Source organism: Oncorhynchus tshawytscha, linkage group LG21 (genome assembly GCF_018296145.1).
Source record: "Oncorhynchus tshawytscha isolate Ot180627B linkage group LG21, Otsh_v2.0, whole genome shotgun sequence".
In the NCBI taxonomy this organism is placed as follows: domain Eukaryota; kingdom Metazoa; phylum Chordata; class Actinopteri; order Salmoniformes; family Salmonidae; genus Oncorhynchus; species Oncorhynchus tshawytscha.
In genome coordinates, this window is record NC_056449.1 from 3,057,691 (window position 1) to 3,082,549 (window position 24,859).

Below are 24,859 nucleotides of genomic sequence, written 5' to 3' on the forward strand. Positions count from 1 at the left end.
TTTTTGTGTAGTGTTTGCAAAATCTATTTCGATGAGGACGTTTACATATGAAATGTGTTTTTATAAAAAAAATAAAAACAGAGTGCCATTCTGGTCCATGTTGACTTGCTACTTTACACTCCCCAGAAAGGCCTCCATCCACTGTTAGTTTAACATCCGCTGGAATGCTCTGGGAAAATAAAGTTGTGCATTCAACACCAGGCAAGGAAATAAATATTCCTAATAAGATTTGATACCTATTAATATGAGGGTAGGGTTACACAGACACAGTGCACAGGGCTACTTCCCCCGTTTCTCGCTGGAAAACAGTAACTGGAACTCATCACTGGAACAACAGATATTTGTGAAACCCAGGGTTGGAAAAGTACTCAATTGTCATACTTGAGTAAAAGTATAGAAAATGACTCAACTTAAAGTGAAAGTATCAAAAGAAAATGTAATTGCTAAAATATACTTAAGTATCAAAAGTAAAAGTATAACTCATTTCAAATTCCTTATTAAAAGCAAACCAGACTGCACAAATATGTTCTTAAAATATATATATATATATATTACAGCTGCCAGGAGCAACACTCAAGACTTAATTTACAAATGAAGCATTTGTGTTTAGTTAGTCAGCCAGATCAGAAACAGTAGGGATGACCAGGGATGTTCTCTTGATATGTGCGAGGGAGTAAAAATTAAATTATTTTCTTTAGGAATGTATTGAAGTAATAGTAAAAGTTGTTAAAAATATAAATAGTGATGTAATGTACAGATACCCCAAAAAACAACTTAAGTAGTAATTTAAAGTATTTTTACACCACTGGTCAAACCCAGTTACCTGATGTCACTTCCTTCCACTATATTTTTTATAATTTAGCAGACACTCTGATCCAGCGAGATTGAAAGGAACATTTAGGGTTAAGTGCCGTGTTCAAGGGAACAGGAACATAATTTTTTTAAATAGTCATCTTGGGGATTTAAACTAGCAACCATTTGGTTACCTGTCCAATGCACTTAACCACTAGGCTACCTGCCCAATTAGTTTGTTGGTTGTATTTTTTCTCTCTCTCTGACATAACGAAATGGTCACAAAACATTATTTTAGTGAATTAACATATTAGGATTACCAATTCAATCAACGTATCTAACTATATAGCTACAATGAAAAGGCCAGGGAGTTTGGCTGTTTCACACCATGCATAAAATCCTCAAATTGTGTTGTTTTTTCCCGCCATCTAGTGGTATACTAGCGCCATAGATTGAACAGAAAAACATCCAACATTTCAAATGTACATGATGATACATGTACATTCCCTGATATGATTGCAGTGTAATGAATGCACGAGTTCTAATCTAAAGTGTCATAACGTGATATGCTGTGTTGTTTTTACACTATTACACAATTTTACTGCAAAGCAATGCAACCTCCGCAAAGTGCCTTTGTAACCCCCCGTGAGGTAAGAAGCGTCATGTGACACACTAGCACAAGTTGCCGCGCGGTGAAACACCGCTTCCCATTCATTTCAATGGAAGGAAAGCAGTGAGAAGCGCAGAGGGCGGGGGGACATTTGGGCGGTGCGGATGTGGCATGGAGGCGGTGACAATGATACACTTTTCCCAACTTTATGCAGCGACCGCTGGGGGATGACCAATCATATCGAGTCGTTCCCATGACGAATTTGACGCTATGCGATCCAAGGCTGGAGACTTTCTTCTGCAAAGATGGCTGACAAAAATACTTGGTTGGAAGCAAATGTAAGTGATTATAACGAGATAACGAATCATGCAAAAAAATGTTGACAGGAATATGTTAGTTAATGTAGAGACAAACGATTATGCATTTTTTGTATCATAAAGCTCATTTACGAAAATAGCGATTTAGCAAGCTAGCTGACTAGCTAACATTAGCCAGCTAGCTTTATGGGTGTTGTGACATGAGTATGAAATTGTAAGTCTGGTTGTTTCATGTTTTAGGGACTCCTGAAACAACCAGCAAACCAGGCTGTCGTCTTGTGAAACAGTGGGTGTAAAGAATCTAGCTAGCTAAAACATTTATTGCAAATTGAATGTACACTTTTGTACGCTTCCCTTGCTGATATTTGCCATGCAATGCAGAGATGAATAACGTAGCTAGCTAGCTATGTTCTTTGCTTATTGTGCTTATAATGCTGTGGAGGATAAAAATACCTGTATCGATGTGTAGCTAGCTATCTAGCCCCATCTGTGTATGGACCCAAACGTTTGGTATACAAATTAGTTCAGAACCTAGCTATGAATCTCAGCTATCATAGCCAGTTGTATCAACTTCAAAACAGTCTTAATTATATTAATGAAGCCTATGGATTGAGTAGAATATAACTTTGTGCCAAGGATGCAAGTTGTATATACATTACCATGCATAAGATCCCCACATTGGAGCCTGTACATTTAATATATTCACTGATCATGTACTCTACCTTGGCAAATAAAGGTGCAGTTCAGGTATGAATGTCTTTGAGATAATTTTTCAGTCATATCCAATACCAGGAGTATCAAATTCCAGTCTTTGAAAGATGCTGTATCTGCATGCATGTATTACAATTATACACTTCAACAGTGTTTACCAATCTTGGTCCTGGGACATCAATGGTTACACATTATAACTAAGACTAGAAACAGGATTAAACTAGTTAAAGATTGATTTGTAATTATTATTATTTTAAACAGTACACTACACTTCCTATGCATCATGTAAATACTCAAACTGGTTAATCTCAATATCTAATGCCCTTCATCTGCATTGACCTGATATACAGGATAGGTGTAGTATTTCATCAAATGAGACTTCATTTCAACCAGCAGAGAATGTGAAACGCTTTATTGAAAGAAGTTCATTATCCAAGTGTTATAAATACATGCATTATAAATATAATTGTCATATTATAAATACAAGTTCAATCTGTACTTCAATGCACATCTGTTGTGCATTATAAAAACAGGAAGAGAGGTGTAAAAGACAAAGGGAAAGAGGTAAGACATAGGGGCAGGGAAGGCAGCATATGAGTAATGAATCACAGTGCAACCCAAATATTCTCTCAGTTCATCACAATTACATAGTAGTGAAACTAGACAGTCCGAAGGTTATCTTAAAAGCGGGTGAGGTGGCAATGATGGGACTGGGGGTTGGCATCCTCTCCCACGTCAAAACATATCTGCAGACTAGAGACAGATAGCATGTTTAAGTCTTGTGTTTTAATTTTTTATTCTAACCTTGTTAGTCATAATAATCAGGAGGTGAAATGCAAAACTGACCTTGGATCATTAACTCTGGGACTACTGCATCTATATCTGTATTTCAATGTAAAGCATCTCTTTAATAATACTTCCTGTTGACCTGACTAAGTGACCTCATCTCTGATCATGCTGTGCCCTCCATGTAGCCAGTTCAGATGAGGGAGGGGTTCACCGACACGGCTGATATAACCTAGAGGATTTAGGGAGAAGATGAGGGGTGAAGTGAAGGAGAGAGACTTATTGAGAAATTAAGGTAGCTAAAGACATTGTTCAACAGGAATCTGTGTGTGGCCTCACCCGGTGTCCACACCACACTAAGTGGCTGCAGAGTACTTTTGCTGAAAAACATGAACAAACAATATAGCGTAGTTATAGAAATAATGAAGTGTCTACTATTCTCCATGGTTGGCCTTCTTGTCTATTTTTTTGAAGGTGCAAGGAGCCACAGTTATACACCTGAGCCTGCTTACTGCACAACACAATCCATTCATCAGATTGATACAAGTGTGTGGGTTATAGGGTGTCTAATTGTTCTACATTCTTTCAATATGGGTGATTTAAAATAGTCTGTTTTTGTACAGACATCACACCCTTACCTTAACAGCACCCTCATCTGAGAAGTAGAAATCATAGGGAGAGAAACTGGGAATTGAATAACTGCAGTTGACATGGAAGAATAGTAAATGGAAGAATATTCTTATTGCAATGTGAATGACTCTTAAAAGAGCCTTTGTGCATCGTGTAGTCTATGGTATTGCCAGGGAACAGCACCCTCTTCGAAGAAGTAGGAGGTGAAGATCTCCCGCACAAGGATTGCCTCTTGCTGCATTGTTGGACCCCATCCTTGAAACATCCTGCAGAGCAGCAGACTTCTCCTCTGGCAGACGGCAGCGAGCTGCAGATCCCCTCCTGGTCCTCGTGTCCATCCTCGTGAAGTTATGCAGGACACAGGTAGCCTTCACACACCTGAATTCCTCCAGGAGGCAGTACCAGATGGCCCTCCTGGTCACCCAACCTTGCAGTGCCCTACACCTTAACTGTAGGCACTCATTTTGAAAGAAACTCCAGTTACAAGGTATCTGTAGGAATATGGAAGACAATGTAATTATTAGACTTTTACATCACCAGGTCATTGTGGATTACAAAAGTATAATATCCCTAATAAATTATGATAAGATTGGATTGATAGATGCATGGGCACACATGTGCATGTGACAATAACAGGATCATATCAAGGATAGCATCACAAATGAATACAGAAGTACCACTTGAAGCTTGACGATAAGTTGATCGTTTGAATCAGCTGCGCAGTGTTAAGGCAAAAACAACAATGTGCACCCCTTTGAGTCCTCAGGACCAGGACTGAGAACCACTGCACTTCATATGTAGACATGCTTTCATAGCCCTCTTTATCTGAGGACAGAAAACCTCACAAGAAACAGACTTCATTATAGTCCAATTACACCGCACTGAATACTATGTTACTATTATCTCCAACCTCACTTCTAGAGACAGGAACTACACAAAAGTACCTGCCCTAACCAGAATAGCCTACTCGCAGTTGGGGCTGCTATCCTATCACCCTCCTCCATGGCTATTAGCTAGCTACCTACAAATTAATTTTGAGTTTTTTTTTTTACAGTGATAAATGCATCAAGATAGCTAGCTAATATGAAGTTAGGTAGATATCTATACAGTATGTGAAGTTAGCTCATTTAGCAGCTCATTTGAGTTAGCCTGTAGTTAGTTAGCGAATAATATATCGTTGTTTTTTTACATTTTCGAAGAGTATTTACTTACTTGAATAGGTTCTCCCAGCCATGTGGACAATTGGAAACAGGGCAGCAAAGTTTGTTTGTCACCAGAGCGTTTTCGAGGATATTACTATTGAACTATGTACTAATTAATAACTAGACCTTCATACAAACTTGCTATGCTGAATTCTTGACGCACAATCGAAAATGCTGCCAGCACGCCCACAAGCGAGTCACAATGGGCGGCCTAAGCGGCACGCGGCAATTTACCGCTATCTAGTGTACATTCACAGTAGGGCGGAGCGTTTGTATGGCGGAAGCACGTCTCTGATCTGAGCGCAGAAATCGAGGTACGCGTGTATGGCGGAAGTACGTCTCTGATCTGAGCGCAGATATCGAGGTGCGAGTTCATCTTTCATATGCTGTGTTTATCGGACCTCCTGGAGACAGACAGAGAGGCCCGGTCCAAGTCCTCAGACAACGATTAGTTCAGATAGAACCACCGGATAACTAAAACTGTTTTTCAGTGCTTGCCACTGCCGCAAAAGGCTTTAAGTTACTTCCACGGGTGTCGGGTGGGGATGTTGTTAGCCAGCCAGCTAGCTAGCCAGCCAGCTGTCTGAGTCAAACTGTATTGAGCGATTGAAAGCTTCGAAGAAGAGTCAACTTGCTTGCAAGCCAACTGACGAGAACCTGTATAGAACTTGGAAAGAATCAAATGTTCCTCAGCCCTCTCTTCGTGAATTCTCACTAGCCTGAAAGGTGAATGTTGCTTAGCAAAACATGCTACAAAGCTAGCTGGTAATAGCTAGTCATTGCTAACTGTTTGTGTTTTGGGGTGGCCCGTGCTTGTTAATTGTTACTTTGCGTTATTTATGTCCATTGTCTCACTTTTTAGTGGGTTTCGTTCGTTTGCTGGAGATGTATTTAGTCTTCTAAAATGCTGTCATGTAATAGGAAGCCTTGGCTTTTTATGGCTTTCAGTTTATGCAGAAATACTGTAATGAACACAGTAGCTTGCTAGCTAGTTAAGTTAGCATTAGCTACCTGGCTATTGTGTTAATTGGTGTGTTAAGCAGCCTATAGAGCACCACAGTGGAGGTGTCATAATACCCATAACACCTAGTAGTCCAACAGGGAAATGGTTCCAACCGTTTTTCCATCATTCATTTTTCCCATAGTTTTTTTTTTTTAGAAACACTTAAAATTAAGGGCAGTGTTTCGTGTAGGCTTACCCTGGCTTGACTTTTTGATAACCATGTAAATCGCTCTAGGACAAGGTGACTTGTCAGTATATCCTGCTTTATTTACTGATTCTAAAATGCATCAAAGTAGACAAATGCAAAACTACAAATCCCTGCAAGCTCCTGCATGTCATCTCTAGTGGACACCTTTGCTACCAGGTATTGTGTCAATTTAAAACTTACACGACAGTTCACAGAATTGTCCATTTTAAATAAATGTATTCCGTTTATTACATCTGGATAGTTAATCCAGAGATTCTTAACACCTTTGCCTCTGCAGTCTCGCCCAGAGCCTGATATCATTTGTAGTTCTTTGTGATAGCCACATTAGCAGCTAACTAATTTTGGGATAATTGTAGGCAAATATATTGATAAGTCACTTTGTCCTAGAGATATTTACAGGGTTATCAAAACGTCATGCGATGGACATGAGAAACAGCACTTATTTTAAGGTTTTTCTAAAATCCCCTATGGGGGGGGAAGTGAATGGTGGAAAAAATGATTGAAGCTATCTCCCTGTTTGACCTCTAGCTTTTATGGGTATTGTGACTCATACTGTGGTACTCTGTTGAATGAACTCAATAGTTAAGCTACTGATTGTCTGAACCAGAACCTGGCTTTACATGAGACGTTGAATATGGCGACTCTCCTTTAAGCCCAGGAAGCAGCCATTCAACTAGCCAGATTATATAACAACCTTCCTGGGCTTAATAAAGGAGAATCGCCATATGCAACATCTCCTGTAAGGCCAGATTCTGGTTCACTGATTATATACATTATATGCCCACCCATCCACCCCAACCAACCATACCAAATGTAACACATCATACTAATTTGAGTGTCTCAGATTTACTATGTTACGTCTAGTCTATGAAACCAGGCTGCTAAACTTAACTCCATGATTTAAGATGGCAGTGACTAGTGTGGGTGGACTGTAGTTCCGATGTCAAATATATGTTTTATCTTAAACTCCGTATTTCAGCATCCAAAGAAGAGCCCGCGTTTATACAAACTTTTATGTGATGTCAGTGCTCCAGTCAGCCCACACTAGTCGCTGATCAACTCCATCGTAAATCGTTGAGTCTGCAAACGTTGTCATATTTACTTATTACTATCTTTTTGTTCAAGTAATGCTTGGTGACTTGAGTATCTTTCACTTTTGGTCCACAAAGTACGGCATCTTTATCCCAGACTGAGGGAAAAAAATGTTCTCTTGCAGAAGTATCATCAGTGAGAGTTTGCGTGTCCTTGTGTGCATGCCTGAATAACAGGGCCCGCGTGAGAGGGAGTGAGTTTGTTACCTTCTCTGGGTGAATATCTCACTGCCCTGGACATGATGGGCCCGAGGCGGAAGTCCACCAAGACACAGCTCGCCAGTGGGGGAGCTGCCAATCCTTACAGACTGGAGGAGCCCAAGGACTACATCAATGAACTCTCCCATGAGGTCCTCTGCCACATATTCCGGTCAGTGAGTGTCAAAGAACAGAATTCAATGGGGGTATCCCCCAAAAGGCACCCCATTCCCTATATAGTGCACGCACTTTGACCAGGACCCCTATGGTCAAAAGTAGAGCACTATATAGGGAATACGGTGCGATTTGGGACATAAGCGTTATTTGATACTGTTCACCCTCTGACATGACAATGTGATGTCATCATTGGTCCTTGCTTAGACTGAAAATCTCAATGTGCTTTTACAAAATCTGATTATTTTACAATTTAACTTTTTCTTTTTTTGACCCTCAAAGGTGATACTCTGCCACAATGACCAAGATAGGGTAGCTGTAAATATTTCCCTCCTTTATCCCCCCTCCATGCAGGTATCTGCCCATGCAGGACATCATGTGTATGGAGTGCCTTTCTCGGAAGCTTCGGGAAGCTGTGACACTGTACCTGCGGGTGGTGAAGGTGGTGGACCTGTGTGCTAGCCGTTGGTGGGAGTACATGCCCTCAGGTAGGCAGAGAGGTACATGGCATGTTTGGAAGGTAGCAGGAGGATATTGATGATGCATATCATCCTTTAGGGTACAGAATAGTTGATAATTGATTTTGAAGCACTGTCAAACATAAATTAACCTTAAAGTCTAAAGCAGCTAAGATTGTAGGTAATATATACATACTCTGTGATATTGAATGATTGTGGGCTTACAAAAAAAGTGTCAATGCACTCTTTAGTTAACCCTCTGAAACTGTTTTGGCCTGGTGCCATGGAGCAGGATTCACAGACTGCAGTTTCCTCATGCTGCTGAAGAAGATGCCAGACCTGGAGCAGCTGTATGGGCTTCATCCCCGCTACCTGGAGCGCCGCAGAGTCCGGGGATACGAGGCCTTCAGTATCCCAGGAGTACTGGAGGCACTTCAGGCCTGCCCCAACCTGCTGGTGAGTCTGGGTCTAACAGACCAGGCCAGGAACAATTGTGACTGTCATGTTTTTCAATTCAGAAAATAGGTGAGGTGATCTTGAAAGCCTTTTTAGGTTGACCTAAATATCTTTATATTGATGTGATCCATTTTGAGTTATACCATTGCTATGATACTGTATTACTCCTAAATATGTTTTGCTAGGTTTGTCTACACTAAGATGTCTTTGTCTATCTGCAGGGAGTGGAGACATCTCATCTGGAGTTGGTGGAGGCAATCTGGAACTACATGCCTCAGGTCCACATCCTGGGGAAGTTCCGCAACCGCAACGGGGCGTTCCCCATTCCCCCTGAAAACAAGCTCACCATCCCAATCGCAGCCAAAATACAAACCCTGCATCTTGTTGGTGAGTATATCAAGGACTAGGTATATATCTCCCAATCTGTTTAGGTCATGGCACCCTAGACTGGTAGCAGATCTGTGTGGGCTTTCGCCAACTCTGTTGTGCTCAATGGCATAATTAATAATTACCAGACTAATGACACTCACCACAGTGTACTCACTCAATGTACTCCTCTCTTACATCCCAGGGGTGAATGTGCCAGAGATCCCGTGCGTCTCCATGCTAAGACACCTGTACCTGAAGTGGGTTCGCCTCACCAAGCCCCAGCCCTTCAAAGACTTCCTGTGTGTCAGCCTGCGGACCTTTGTGATGAGGAACTGCGCTGGCCCCACCAACTCTCTGAAGTACGTGCCCCTGGTGACGGGCCTTGCCTCGGCCCGCAACCTGGAGCAGCTGGAGTTGGTCAGAGTGCCCTTCCTTGGGGGGCTCATCCAGCATGTGGTGGAGGACAGCTGGAGGTCAGGTAACGAAGGACCATCGTAATTATATTTAATTCAGTACATCTGGAGGTGTGTGTGTCATGCTCAATAATGGGCCAGTTTCCCTGACCCAGATTAAGACTAGGACTAAGGACTAAAAACATGGTCAATAGGGAACCTTAATAGCAGGTATTTTTAGTCCAGCACTAGGCTAAATCTGTGTCTGGGAAACCAGTCCAATAAGTATCAGGGTGTCCACGGTTCCTTAACGTCTTACATTAATGTATCTGATTTAAATGGGCAGCAGGGTAGTCTAGTGGTTAGAGCATTGGCCAAGTACCTGAAAGGTTGCAAGTTCAAATCCCTGAGCTGACAAGGTACAAATCTGTCTTTCTGCCCCTGAACAGGCAGTTAACCCACTGTTCCTAGGCCGTCATTGAAAATAAGAATTTGTTCTTTAAACTGACTTGCCTAGTTAAATAAAGTTTTTTTTTTTTAACCTTAAATTCAGTTTTCAAAGGTCTTAAAAAATGTGACCATGACTACAGTTTTTGCATTATATTGTGCCACTGCCTAATTGTTGTTGAAAATTACAGACACCGACATTGCCCTCCTCTTACCGACGCAATTTTGCATATGTCAGCGATTAGGCTATACAACGTCCCTGCAGATGTTTGTGTTCTAAAACCATTATTTCGTCAACAGTAATGTGCATTAACCTGCTTCCTGCAATGAAAGTATTTGCCCTGTTGCTGTTTCGCTCCTGGCTCGCACTCCTGCGCCTCCCTTTTTGCACACGGAGTGAAGGGAAAGATGCATTTTGATAAGCGCAAGCATACTGACAGTTGAGCAACATTTTGAAAATGTAGGCTAATTGCAGTAAACAATTAAAACAACTACCGCTACTGTTGTTTAAAAAAAAAAATAGGAGTCTCAGCTTTGCGAGCATAACAATTATTTCTCAACTGTCAATAGAGGAAATAACACCACTTTACAAACTATGTAATTGAGATGATGCGCCATTTGCAATGATTACATCAAGTAGCCTATGTAGGCCAACCAATGGAAAGTTTTTGTAGGACATTATACATTTACTGTTAGATCAATTCCATGGCTATCTAGCAACAATCATATTTAGAGTTAGCAATCTAGCTAATGTGTTTTGAGTTTCCACTTTCTCGTGTGGTACATGAAAGTGGTGTTTTTCTGACAATTTTAAAGACTCAAATTTGAAAGTAAAATGGGGCGACAATCAGTTGGACGTCCCAAGGACCTATTAGACATGAGCAAGTAACGTTACTGTCAATAAAACAGCATTATTTAGCTAATCTGGTCATGATAGAATCATGCTTCAGGCAACCGCCATCATCGCTAACGTACGAACAGTAGCTAACTAGCTAGGTCACCCCTCAAAATAGGCACTGTGTTTTGATTTCCCAAGCATAGTTTAGGCCAATATGCAAAAATATAAATAAACATGCAGGCAAATGAATCTCTAGAGCCAAAAATATATTGGATTATTCTGGATCCTTTTTTGACATGTTGCACATCAAAATGCATTCCATGAACATGCTAGATGAAATGGCTATACCTACCCTTTGTGCCCCAGGTGGATTTCGCAATTTGCACACTATTGTATTTGGTGCCTGTAAGAATGCACTTGAAGTTGACCTGGGCTACCTCATCATCACTGCTGCACGCAGGTAAGCGAAGAACTCACTAATTGAGTAAAGCAAATGGATAAACGTGATGAATAGTGAGATTTAGCTAGTGCTTTATTTGTTTTATTTGTGTATCTAGATTACATGAAGTTCGAATCCAACCTTCCCTAACCAAAGACGGGGTGTTCTCTGCACTGAAGATGGCTGAGCTGGAATTTCCCCAGTTTGAGACTTTGCACCTTGGATACGTTGATGAGTTCCTATTGCAGTGTGAGTCAGTTAAGGCCTAAGTTGTTATCTAAAACTTAGAATATTTTATAGTTATATACACTGGCCAGTGTATTAGGTACACCACCCCGTTCACGAAAATGGTTCGCTCCTACAGACAGTGAGTCGTGTGGCCATGGCTTGCTATATAAAGCAAGCATCGGTATTCAGTTACTGTTCAAGTAAACGTTAGGAAGTGCAAAACGCTCTGCGGAGTGGTCACTAGCTGGTATGGCAGCAAAGTCTTAAAATCAGATTTTTTTTTTAAAAACCTAACCATAACCACATTGCTAACCCTAATGCCTAACCATAAATTAAGACCAAAAAGCAACTTTTTTTTTTTCTCTTGAACTTTTCAGATATAGTCCATTTTGACTTTGAGATTGCCCATCTTGCGGAAACCTGCCTACAAAACACATTGTCTATGGGCAAAGGATATGAATACCACTCCTTACACTTTCCTACTTCCCTCCTCTTTACTATTCTACCCCATAATCTACTTTCTGAAACTATTTAAACAAAAAAATATGTAGCTAAGTAGGACGATGCTCCATAAAAATAAAAAGTCTAGCCTTTTAACTGTAGTTTATGGTTATGCTATTACATAAAATGTATTGATTGTAATGTATTTTCTTGGTTAGGTAAAATGAGTCACTCTGAGCTAGTGAAGTATGGCCTGGCTGACGTCATTGAAAACCCAGGTATCATCACAGACATCGGGATGAAGGCTGTCAACGAGGTGTTCTCCTCCATCAAGTATCTGGTCATATACAACTGCCCCCACCTCCACAACCCACACAAGTGGATTACAGGTAATGGACCAAATCATCTGTTTGTGGTTTTTAGGGTCTTTTATTTATTTTTTTACCTTTTTTAATACCTTGCCTGAAGCAGTATGCATTCTTAGCTTTGATGAAACGGATCATTTTATGGGTTTTTACTTAAATGACTAGGGCAGGCTCATGAACATTGAAAGCTTAGAGGACACTGAGAACTGTGTCTGTGTTGTCATCAGACCACTCGCGGTGGAGTCGCTTGGTGGACCTGACTCTGGTGCGTTGCCATGCCATCAAGCTGGAGTCATTCAGCCAGTTCATTGAACTGCTTCCCAGCCTGGAGTTCATCTCCCTGGACCAGATGTTCAGAGAGCCACCCAAGGTAAGTCCACTGCACTGGGCCCCCCTCATGACAGCAGAGAGAAAATGTTGACATTTTTGAGTTTTGTGCAATTTTGCCATGGGTTGGAGAGGAAAATAAGCCGTTTTACAGCTAATTTACTGGAATTCTATACATTTTTGCCATAGGGTGTAGATAAATGTTTGTTATTTTTAATATATCTATGTGAGACTGACTAACAAAATCAATGGGGACCCCCGGCCAGTAATTCGACCATGATAACAAGTTTAGATAGCTGGCCGCTAAACTAATTTAATAATCGAAAAAATGTTAGCTGACATGGGCTAAGTGACTGACCTAACAAGATAACTGCTGATGCAAAACAACATTTCGAAATCTACTACACTAGGGTGCAACTTTTCTTTCATACGGGTGTTTGAAATCAAACCCCACTATTCTGGTTTTGCAAGCCATGCGCTACCAAAAGAGCTATAGACTAGAAGACCAGATATAGAATATTAACCACCTTGGATGTGATCTAACAACAGGGATTGTGACTGAATATGAAGTTCTATGCTTAGTCCAAACTGGACAAAAATGTTAACACCTCATAGGTCAGGGTTCCCCTAAACATTATTTATTTTAATTGTATTGTTGGTCATGAAAGACATTAAGAACACCAGCAAATCAGCTCCATGTGAATTTAATTTTGGAAATCTGTTACAAAGTATTCCCATGCATAATAAAAGCGATATACACAGTGTACTAAATATTAGGAACACTTGCTCTTTCCATGACTGACTATCCAAGTGAAAGCTATGATCCCTTATTAATGTGACTTGTAAATCCACTTCAATTGGTGTAGATGAAGGGGAGGTGACAGGTTAACGAGGCCTTTATACACAATCCATGTCTCAATTGTCTGTGTGCCAGTCAGAGGGAATGGGCAAGATATGGCCAGAAGGGAATGGGCAAGACAAAAGATTTAAGTGCCTTTGAACGAGGTATGGTAGTAGGTGCCAGGCACACCAGTTTGAGTGTGTCAAGAACTGCATCGCCGCTAGGTTTGTCATGCTCAACAGTTTCCCGTGTGTATCAAGAATGGTCCACCACCCAAAAAAAATCCAGCCAATTTGACACAACTGTGGGAAGCATTGGAGTCAACATGGGCCAGCATCCCTGTGAAATGCTTTTGACACCTTGTAGAATTTAGGCTTTTTTCAGGGCAAAAGGGGATGCAACTCAATATTAGGATGGTGTTCCTAATGTTTGGTATACTCGATGTATGTGATAGTTTATACAAATGTAAACAAGGTTTGAAATTCTTATGTTTTAGGAAATATCTGTTTGGGCTTCTTATGGTCAATTTGCAGTCTACAAATGATTTGTAATTATGTTCTGGCCCCCTGACCATCTGTTCAATAAATACTCGGTCATGATGGTCTTTGATCTTTTTTTGTATTTATTAAGTATCCCCATTACTACACTTCCTGGGGTCCAGCAACATTAAGGCAGTTACATAAAATGCTAAATATTACATGACATTACATTCCATAACACTTTACCCAATACATTTAGTGTGTTCCCTCTGTTTCTCCCTCAGGGCTGTGCCCGTGTGGGTCTGAGTGCTGGCACTGGGATAGGGGTCTCCTCTGCCCTGGTCAGCAACCAGAACTCTAACAATGACAATGACAATAACAACAACAACAACCACCAGAACAACAACAACAACGATGCACCCAACATCCCACCGCACAACAATGACAACGAGGAGGGTGCAGCTGTCGTGCCTCAACCTCAACACAGGGCCGACGGTACCCTGCTGCTCGCATTGTTACAACATTACTACTTGACAGTGTTATAACATTGCTACATTTTTGTTAAAGTTGTAATGACATCGTCAACATGGCTACTATTGCTGACATGGGGGATCTTAGCTGCGTAATATACCGCTACAAACTCATGACCTTACTTCTTTTCCTCTCCTCCAGAGCTTCCTGAGGTGAACAGGATGTTGCAGGATGAGAACATCGAGGCTGAGGCCGTGGTCCAGGCCTGGCCTGCAGATGAGATGGAACCCCCTGGTCCCAGTCAGCCTGCTGCCAACCCTCGGCCAGACAACGCAGACGAGGAGCAAGCAGGTCTGGACAGAACTAACTCCACTACAGTGGCACATATTTAAGCGAGTTTACATGAGAACGGACTTTTCTCATTTTATTTGTTTTTCTCTCCACTATTTTCTCTATTTCTCATCTCCTCAGTCAGAGATAAACAGACCATCTTGCTCCCCGCTCTTTTTTTTCTTCTGTGTTTCTCCACCGCACCCTATCCCCCCCCTCCCCCACGCGCTTAGGTCCCAGTGGTGTTCAGTGTGTGGTGAAGAAACCTCCAGTGGTGATTTTCGACTCGGACAGTGAGGATGAGGAGGGCCCTGCCAGAACCCAGGCTCCAGGCCAGCCCCAGCAGCAGCAGCAACAACTGACCACTTATCCTCCTGAACCACCGCAGCCCACTGGCAAGACTGCCACTGCTGAGGAGGCAGCCACACACATTAGTGAGTCTCTAAAATGTAGAGATTGGCACGGTTATTCAAAATATCTGAGACAACTGTTTTAACTTGTGAGTTTTCGATTTTAGGTTTGTTAATATAGGCCTAAAAAATTACAATGTAAAAGTTCTATCAGAATCTGTTCTATCATGGCGAGCATCAGACTTCTCTTTCACTGTTGTTGTTAGCTAAAAATACAGGAGAATAGCAGCCCGCCCTCTGTTGTGGTATCTCTTTCCTCTGCAATTGCGCCATTCTGATTCATCAAGCAATTGTTTTTATATGGATTATCTGGATATCCGAAAGAATTTCAGGATATTATTTGAATGGTGAAATCATTTCAAATGCTCATCCCTACTCCTCACATGAAAAATAAGCTCTTTCAATTATGATAGATTGTAAGCGATCATAAGAACCTGGTTGCTGACAATGAAAATTAACTTTCTATCCTTGCCATAAAACTCAAAATGGCTTCTAAGGCTTATATTTACATTTTATTATTGTGAGTTCTGTGCTGTGTTTGTGTGTTGCAGATAAAGGGAAGACGCCCCTGCGTCGACGAGGGCCACCCCTGCAGGAGCCCAGCTGTGAGAAGGGTTGCCAGGTCACCAGTGAGCAGATCAAAGCTGACATGAAGGCTGCAACTGAGGTCCCTGACAAAGACAAGAACTCCAAGGAGCCTGCTGCAGGGACAGGGGCTGCTGGGGGGGCAGGCTGTACCACGGGGGGCTGTGTCTGCTCTGTCCACTGGAGAGAAGACTCTGCTAACCAGGAGGAACAGTCCAGAGCCCGGGTAGGGGACGAAGGTACAGTCAGGACTCGCTGCACCTGCAGTAGGGCTCGCCCCATCCCAGAGGGAAGGACTCAAAGTGGGCCCAACCACCCAGCCTCTGGAGGGTCAGGAGGAGGGGACAGGACCCCAGAGAGGAGGCAGGATCTGGGGGAGGGAGCAGGCGCAGAGGGGCTGGAGGCCAGGGACCCTGCTGAAGAGAGCCTGGCGAGGGGCGTGCCTGAGGGGCACCGTGGTGAGAGGATGTTGGGTCAGAGCTCCAGGGAGGCCAGCGTAGAGCCCCAGCCCAGAGGGTTAAGAGATGGCTTCCCCAGGCGACCTGTCACCCGCGCCCGCAGCAGACTGTCATCTGTACCTCTGGTGTCTGAGTCAGGTTAGACAGGGGATAAGCAGTCCCTCTGTAATAGCATGAAACACATTGTGAGGCTGATCATTTGAAATGTAGGCCATATTGTCATATTGTCAGCTTCTCATAATTCCTATTGTTTTGTCATGCAGAGTTGTCCAATTCCAAGCCTCGGGTCACTGTAAAGAGGAAACGCACAGCAGACAAGTCCACCAGCACCAGTGACCCGGTCACTGAGGACGACCATGTACAGGTAGGACCACTACACATACTAGGAAGAGACCCACTGTTCCTGAGCAAAGCGGCACAGAAATTGATTGGACACCTTATTACCAGTACATAGGAAATAGGCCAGGTTGCCATTTTGGAACGAAGCCATACATGGTCAAATTTAGGAATCTATATTAAATGCAGCATCCTTCCTTTGCTTATCCCTCCCTATTGCCGTTCAGGTGCTGACGCTGAAGTCCAAAAACCTAGTGGGAATCACCCTTACAAACTGTGGCATCACTGACCTGGTGCTGAAGGACTGCCCTAAGATGATGTTTGTTCATGGTAGGTTTCCCTTCTATATTCTCCCTCGATATATGATCAAGGCTTGATAATGAACATAATTAGTGGGCCGTTCTGTCATACGAAGGCTAAATCCCAAATCGCCCCATTTGGCCATTTTAAATGGCCCTCTGCCGTCCCCTCTCTGTGTCCCTCCAGCCACGCGCTGCAGAGTGCTGAAGCACCTGAAGGTGGAGAGTGCCCCCATAGTGAACCGCTTTGACTACGCCCAGTGTAAGAAGCTGGACATGGAGCAGGTCCTGGATCAGATCCTCCGCATGCCCCCGGAGAGAAACCGCATCATCTACATGCGCCCCATGCAGCAGGTCAGTCAGAACCACAGACTTCCTCTCTGGAACCTGTTCATTTCCAAATGAAATTTACACTGAATTAAAAACATTTAACCTAGTTCAGATATGGATTCCACAGGAAATGTGAGCATGATTTCTGACTAAATCCTAGCAGAAGTATCCCCAGTTTAAATTGTAAAAATAAAAAATTTCAGTTAAGAACAAATTTTCAATGATGGCCGAGGAACAGCGGGTTAACTGCCTTGTTCAGAAGGACAGATTTTGAGCTTGTCAGCTCGGGGATTCGATCTTACAACCTTGCGGTTACTAGTTCAACGCGCTAACCACTAGGCCGATATGGTTTGTAAACCTTGTCCTAGATTGACTCTCTGGCCCTGGAGAGGAAGCTGTTCCGTGGGCCGTACCCCTACCACATCGCCATCATCCACGAGTTTAGCAACCCTCCTAATGTCAGGAACAAGGTCAGAGTACGCAGCTGGATGGACACCATCGCCAACATCAGCCAGTGAGTCATAGATATTGCTTGATAATACCTTTTTAATATCCCTCTTTTCTGTTTATGGATTTGGTTAGATGTTTCAATTTCCAATAGTTTTTCTATGTAATCCAGTATTATTATTATTTTACCTTTTATTTATCTAACAAGTCAGTTAAGAACAAATTCTTATTTTCAATGACAACCCACTGTTCCTAGGCTAACTGCCTGTTCAGGCAGAACGACAGATTTGTACCTTGTCAGCTCGGGGGTTTGAACTTGCAACCTTCCGGTTACTAGTCCAACGCTCTAACCACTAGGCTACCCTGCCGCCCCAATAATATTATAGTATAATATTTAGTGGGTTGCTGCCAGTCTGTTTCTTCCAATAAGATGGCCCGGTGTCATTCTCACTATGGCCAGCAGGTGGCGCTGTTGATTCTCTCCTGACCCTATTCGGCCATCCTGTACTAGACTGTTGGGCTGGTGATCAAGGACCAATGCCCATTTCCTTCCTTCATCTATAAACCCAACATGAATAACCACTTTCATTTAATCAACAGGGAACTCATCAAGTACGAGTTCTTCCCCGAAGCTACGCGGACGGAAGAGGATATCAAGAAGTATCCCAGCTACCCCTGGGGCCGAGACATTTATACCTTGGAGGGTGAGATGAAGTGCTGTCTAAAACCCTTTGAGACTGGGTCTCGGTCTCTTCACAGCAAAGCTACATCCTTCTCTAGTCACTCTATTCTACATCATCTCTATTAATAAACCATGTGAATAGTGCTGGTCTACTGGGATCTCTACAGTCCAATTAAGGCCAGCTGTGGAGTCACACACTAAATGATTCTTCACTTGGTCGTGAGGATTCTCGATACCACCCTGTCTCGCTAAAACAAGGATGTGATAAGATAGCTAGAACGAACTGATGGCTCAAAGCAGCCTCAAAGGTTTTCAGTCAGACGTTCACGCTTGCAAGTAAACGCATGCTAGTAGTAGTCATCGCTCCTGCTCGAGAGTACACATTCTGGGTGATGTGATACGTCATCTCACTGGCTGCTCCTCTGGAGAGCTTTTATTGGCTATTGCTGATTGCCGTTTTCAAATCTTGTCATTGCATATCTACCACTACCAGAGCGTTGCAGCTTTTGTGCCGATAAAATCAAACATGTTTGAAAATACCGGGACGTCTGGGACTGCTCGAAGACTGGATCGGTAGCCCTCAAATTGCGTCTCCGGCCCACTCGCATTAAACGTGCGTCGGCCCCGAGTAGACAACAACATGGGGATTTTTGTCTCCGATGTCAAACTTGTCTGGGACCGCTAAATCGGGGCCAAAATCGCGTAGTGTACACCCGGCTCTAGTGTTTTTCCATGCTTCATTCATTGGCCCCCTCTGGCTTTCATGATTCAAGACCTACATTGTGTTTCTTCACTTTACCCTTGCAATTTTGGGGTGGTAGCTACTCTGCCCTGCCTGATGTAGCTTGTCTCTCGTGTGTGTGTGTGTGTGTGTGTGTTTACTGTCTGTAGGACTGGTAGATGAAGCGCCCTACTCCATGATCACAGACTTCCCCTGGCTCCGTACCCTACGGACAGCTGATCCCAACAGCTACGCACGCTATGACTTTGAGGATGATGAGAGCAGTGAGTTGACCGTCTCCCCTGTCCAGTTGTCACCATCTTTACCTACCTGCTATACACATGTGCTCAACCTGGCGACAGTGACTAGCAAACCTGCTCCCTTATTTCTAGGATCATTGTCAGTTGTTATATGAGAACTGTGATCTGTCTCTTGAGGCATTCAAATGAATAGAATGGAATGCACCTTTTAGGGCCTACTTCCCTGATAGGTACCTTCTCGGTAGCACTCTTGAGTCTGCTTGTCAATCATAACGTGCTAGCCACATTCAATGATGCCATAATGGGTGGACTGGCAGCTATTTTGAGTGTACCCATGAGTTTACCAGTCAAATTGCCATGGTGAAAGGTTTCTAGCCCGTTCTACTCATTTGCTATGGTACCGACCATCCTCTCCCGTGTCTCTCCTGCAGCCACCATCTACGCCCCGCGGAGGAAGGGCCAGCTCTCGGCAGACATCTGCATGGAGACCATCGGTGAGGAGATCTCGGAGCGGCGCCAGACGCGGCACGGGGTCTTCCAGCGTGTGGTGGTGGTCTTCATCCACTACTGTGACGTACGGGGCGAACCTGTGGACGATGACTACATCTAGTGCCTCCTGTTTTGTCCTGGACTGGGGGAGAGAGCTGAGAGGGAGGGGAGGAGGTCTTGAGTGGAGACCCAGCACCCCTGGTGTCTACCTGCCAGGCTCCTACTGTGACCATTGCACCCACCCACCCAATGTTGAGAACCAGTGCTTGACAGATTTTTCAATGGAGCTCCAGGGAGGGGGCACTGGAGTGTCTGTCTCGAGTTGCCTTGTTTTGTATTTTCTGACCTTACATGAAGGGAGAGCGAGAGGCTGCTCAGTGGGTTGGTTGTCTTCTCACAGCCATTGTTTAGGGTTTTTCTCAGTGGGGGAATGACCGCTCCTTGAACTTAGAGGAGTTAAAGCTCTGCTCTTGCCTGCCATTCGTACTCATAGATACGCTATGTTGATCTTTCCATGCACTACCTCGCCGTATAGGTGATGTTGAAACTATGTGTGGGGACCGGCGTATATGTTAAAGCACCCAGGGAAGTGTGTATGCCTATGTTATTGTATAAATCTGAGATCTGCACCGAGAGAGAACCACGTACCTGAGCTTGGAGAATTGAAAGGGCAGTGCTTGGTATTCTGTTTTCACCAAGATATTTTTCTTGAGGGTTTGAATTCCCTTTTTGTGTTTTGGCAAGATTTCCACTGGAATGGAGGAATATCAGTTTTCGGGAGTTTGGTGTTTTCACCTACCTCTGGTGCTGACAAAGACACAAGCTTTAGAGAAGCACCCTCAAGCTAGATGCTAGAAGTGCCCTTAGATTTGTTTGTAAAAAAAAAAAAAAAAAAACTTGTTTTCCCAATAATTTTTTGGCTAATTTATTTATGCTTTGTTTTAATTTGTATTTTCTATGTTTTAGTCCTTCACCTCTGTTCCTGAGGTCTGTTGTTGGGGGGGGTAGGTTCATTAGGTGTGCATTATGACTGGTCTGTCTTGCGGAGTTCTGTTTACCTCACGACTCTGTAAAACAAGAGCGAGAGAGAACTGCGGCGGTATCAAAATAAATTTGTTACCAATTAATTCCCCCCGCCAATTCTCCTGTAAGCTGTTCCTAAAGAAAAGGGGGAAAAAAGAAATGGCATTCATTGTTAAGCATCTTTCATGCATACAAATAATTTAAGAATTCTCCCCGCCTCTAATTGAACCCACATTTCTAGAGACTTCAAGAATGGCACTGGCTGGTTGTTTTTGAACAAGGGTCATGGCTAGTGAGGGTCGTAAAAGCATGTCTCATTCATCTCTAGATGACTGCAAGCATGCAGATCGTATCCAAGCAAGATGACCTTCAACACATGAGCACCACAGTGTGTCTTATGTGGTATAATAATACTTCTCTTTAGGAAGCACAACCAAGTTTTGTTAATGTATGTGCATCGCACTGGAACACAGAAGGAAGTAGGAGAAAGAACAGTACAGGAATGTACCATATCTTCTGAAGCTTCTTTTCTAGGTCTCTGGATTAGTGAAAAAGACACTTCGATGTTCCCTAGTCTCTCCTACCCTTTGGATGTTTGAGTTTCACACAGGCTCTTCGGCAGGAAGTCAGATGGTGTATGCAAACAAACACTCATTTTGTCTTAACTACGCACGCAATGCTGAATCTGTTAACTGTGAAAGAACCCAGTGTTCCTGTTAGTCGAGGAAATACATTTTTGAAGGGCACTTTAAGAGTCGGATAAAAAAAAAAAGCCTTTTAAAGTGTGATAACCCCCTTCTTGCTGCTCTACTTTTTTCTCTTGTCTGGGTGACTCCCTCCACCCTCTTCCAAAGCCAGGCTACTAATGCTTGTGAAGTTAATCTAGAAACACGCTAAGCTCTGCAGAAAACCTGTGTACAAAAACCCATGTACAGATGTGCTGTATTTAATGGATCTTCCAAGATTTGTTTTATATGTTTATATAAAAAAAACTATTTCACATAATAAAAAGGGAGAACTGAATCAAGTGGAGCACCACTGTCAGTGTGTGTGTCATGCTTTGTCTGGCAGTGATGTCATATGCAGGTGTGAACATATATTTTTTTTAAGCCTCTTATTTTATTTCGACTGACCAGTTCACCGTAAGTTGTGAGATCTAAAAAGAGACTATATATTCTGAGTGTGCCTCCCAAATGGCACCCTGATCCCTATATAGTGCCCTGTTCAAAAGTAGTGCACTCTAAATAGGGGTTAAGGTGTTTTTCATTAAGAGGCCTAAAACACCTGGTTTTGCAGAGATGAGCAGGTGTCATCCAAGTGGAGGTAGATTGCCAGCTTTTCAATTAGAAAGTGTAAATGCTGCCCTACATCTGGATAATCCATTTCCTTGCTGCAGTAAAACGACATCTAGTTTTTAAGTGGACTCCAAGGCAAGTACTGTAAGAAAGGTTGTGTGGCTGGTCTGGAGTAAGTCTTTGTCACACTATTTATATGTTCTGACACAGAATAGGTGTGTAATGTTCTAGGCCAGTTGTCCCCTTTTCCCTTGTCTAAGCAGGAAGCAGAGAAGATTTGTGGAGATGTGTAATAATCTGCTCTGGTTCCTGTGGAGGGGATGTTGGACCTGCAGTATGTCTGTGTGACAGAGCTTTGGCCAAATCACCTCCATATACCATTCCCAAAAAGAGCTAGGAATTGTTATCATCTTTCAATTTAGCAAAAGGTTTAAGAATGTTGTACACTGAAATAGCAACAACCTAATGTAAAAAAAGTACTGATGTGTAATTGAAGATGTATTAAGTCTGGTACAGCAACATGTTCAACAGAACACCTCACACACACTCCTTTAATTGTGCCCAGATGGCATATTAAATACTTTAGGGGGGTAGGCCTGGCATACAGAAAACAAGGTGAAGTATGTCCCTGAGCAGGATCTGGTACCCACACCCACCTTCCTAATTACCAAGCCTCACATCCTGACTCTTTCCTGTTGATGTGTCCAAAGCTGCCTGTGTCTGTGGAAACTGACGATCCACACACATGTATACCATGTATGCATCCCAAATGGCACCCGATTCCCTGTAAGTACTCCACTATGAAGGGAATAGGGCACCATTTGGGATGCGTACATCTTGCAAGACCCTTTCTGAATCTGCCTCCTCAACCCTAGGCTATTAGTGTTATCAATGCTGGCGCTCAGCTCCATTATTCATATCTTAATTTCCACCCGAACAAATGATTGTTTTATAATTGATCCCTGTTGTGAAATGTCTCCTCACTTTGTTCATGATGTATAAACATAATTTCCTATTGTTGATACTTTTCAGACGTAGACACAGTAGAGTGTAGACTCTAGATATTTTTGGTCTTTTCAAAGAAATATGACCAAAACAGGCAAGCTATGTCGGAGGCAAGGCTATATTTAATTTGAATGGCTAACAGGCTCACTATCTGTGTGATGTGTAGATAGTTGGAAGAGGGGTGACTCAAACCAGTAGAGTGATGAAGGTGCCCTGGCCATTCCAGGGTCCATGACTGTCGTTTCCTGGCTGAGACCCTGTTGTCTTTCTGCTGAATCCCAGTCCTGTTCATTATTATTGCTCCCTGTTTGTGTTTTTACTCCCTTTTTCTCTCCCTACATTCTTCAGTTGTAATTGGTCTGACTGGTTGAAGGAAATGATGCAATTCTCCTTTCTCCATTTCTTTTATCTTTGGAACACACTGGTAGTTGTGCAAGACAGCTGAAGCGCTAGGCTGGTAAGAGAGCTAATTCAGAGAAAGGCAAATGAAGAAGGGCCGTCAGTGTTGATTTTGAAAACCACTTCCTTATATAGTCCTGCCATCTCTTTGTTCCAGCAGCAGTGAAGACTCAAGACTCCCAAATTGAAGGACCCGTTTGGTTCCATAAATGCAATGGGTAAGGAATAATTACTAAGTTCACAACCACCCATACCCCCACCTACCTTCCCACTACTTGTCTCACTCATACATCCAGAGTTCAGACTGTCAGCCAAACAGGATCTGTGCCTTTCTCCTCTCCATCTTCTGTTGCTGCTATATCCTGCTGCCTGGGCTGTATGGTTTCTGTCATCCCTCCCCCAGGCAGGCAGACGGTGCGCGGAGTGGATCCTGTTGTGGTAGAAACTTATTCTGGCATGACAGGCCAAAGTTATATCTTTAGCACATTGGCTCACCTCCCTGCTCAGGACATAAAGGTAGAGGATTAGGATATATAGCTATATTTCTTTGAATGTAGAGACACAAATCTGCCTCTTGTCAACCCATACTATAGTAACCAAGGTCATTCAAGTGTATTTCTCCCATTACCCAAACCCTTTGTGTTTTTAAGATCACTTCTCTGTTGAAATGACTCAATCCTTCCAATAACAGCATACTGTTATTGCGTCTAGAGAGGGATGGTTGGTGACATGCATTAATAGAGTGAATGACAGACTTGGTGGGAATTCCCATTGGTTTGTGTGTTTTTATGTATTTGTGTTGCATGTGGAAAAGAAATCTTTAAGCCCAGGGGTATTACCACTGCCGTAGCACACACCCCCGCAGTGTTGGGGTCCCCCCGGAGGTCGGCCCCCCCAGAAAGCATATGAACACGTCATAATTTATTTTTTTACTAATTACAGGAAATTACCTTTGAAACTGCTACGTTTTCTTTCAGCGTCATGGCAAAATCTGAAGAATAGCTGAAATTAGCTCAGGGATTCTTGAACATCGGGACAATCCTTGTCCGGCAGGGAAACCTTATTTTTATACTTGACAAAAATATACTTTTTGCATATTTTTGCTTAAATGTACTTTAGGGTAATTTTTTATAAAGAAAATATATATATTTTTGGGGAATTTTCAAAATACTTTCAATATTATTTCCATGTCAGCTCTGTGCCTGGATATGTCCTTGTCCGGAGCAAAGGTTTGCAATTTCAAACTCTCCCAAAAAGTGTTTACATTTTCTTTTTTTAAATGGCAATAATGGATATTAACTGAAATATTATCTTATGTCATTTCTTGCAATAGCCCCCTGTGAATTTAAAGAATATTTATCTCAAAGCTGTGATTCCTAAAATATGTCTGGAGATTTGGTTAATTCTGTCAGATTTGTCTAAAATACTAAATTAATCAGGAATGAGGAGGGTCAGCTATACCATAAGGACCCCTTATTCATGTCCTCATTACATGTAGTGTAACAAGACCACTCATG

General features: G+C 42.7%; 1 protein-coding gene across 3 annotated transcripts; it reads left to right on the plus strand.

Annotated features, from left to right (window-relative positions):
- Window positions 1-5,334: 5,334 nt before the first annotated feature.
- Window positions 5,335-21,681, plus strand: fbxo38 (F-box protein 38). Of its 3 annotated transcripts, none has more exons than XM_024382531.2 (21): window positions 5,335-5,774; window positions 7,476-7,720; window positions 8,077-8,210; window positions 8,470-8,636; window positions 8,858-9,023; window positions 9,208-9,483; window positions 11,049-11,142; window positions 11,240-11,370; window positions 12,009-12,179; window positions 12,383-12,525; window positions 14,087-14,297; window positions 14,475-14,624; window positions 14,837-15,037; window positions 15,565-16,194; window positions 16,320-16,420; window positions 16,620-16,722; window positions 16,879-17,045; window positions 17,390-17,535; window positions 18,069-18,172; window positions 19,042-19,155; window positions 19,563-21,681. In XM_024382531.2, the coding sequence occupies exons 2-21, from the start codon at window positions 7,590-7,592 to the stop codon at window positions 19,739-19,741; spliced, it is 3,519 nt and encodes a 1,172-aa protein (XP_024238299.1). In that variant the 5' UTR covers window positions 5,335-5,774; window positions 7,476-7,589; the 3' UTR covers window positions 19,742-21,681. The 3 variants fall into 3 exon arrangements, with proteins under 3 accessions (XP_024238299.1, XP_024238301.1, XP_024238300.1); XM_024382533.2 differs by having other exon boundaries at window positions 8,473-8,636; XM_024382532.2 differs by having other exon boundaries at window positions 7,528-7,720.
- The last annotated feature ends 3,178 nt before the right edge of the window (window positions 21,682-24,859 follow it).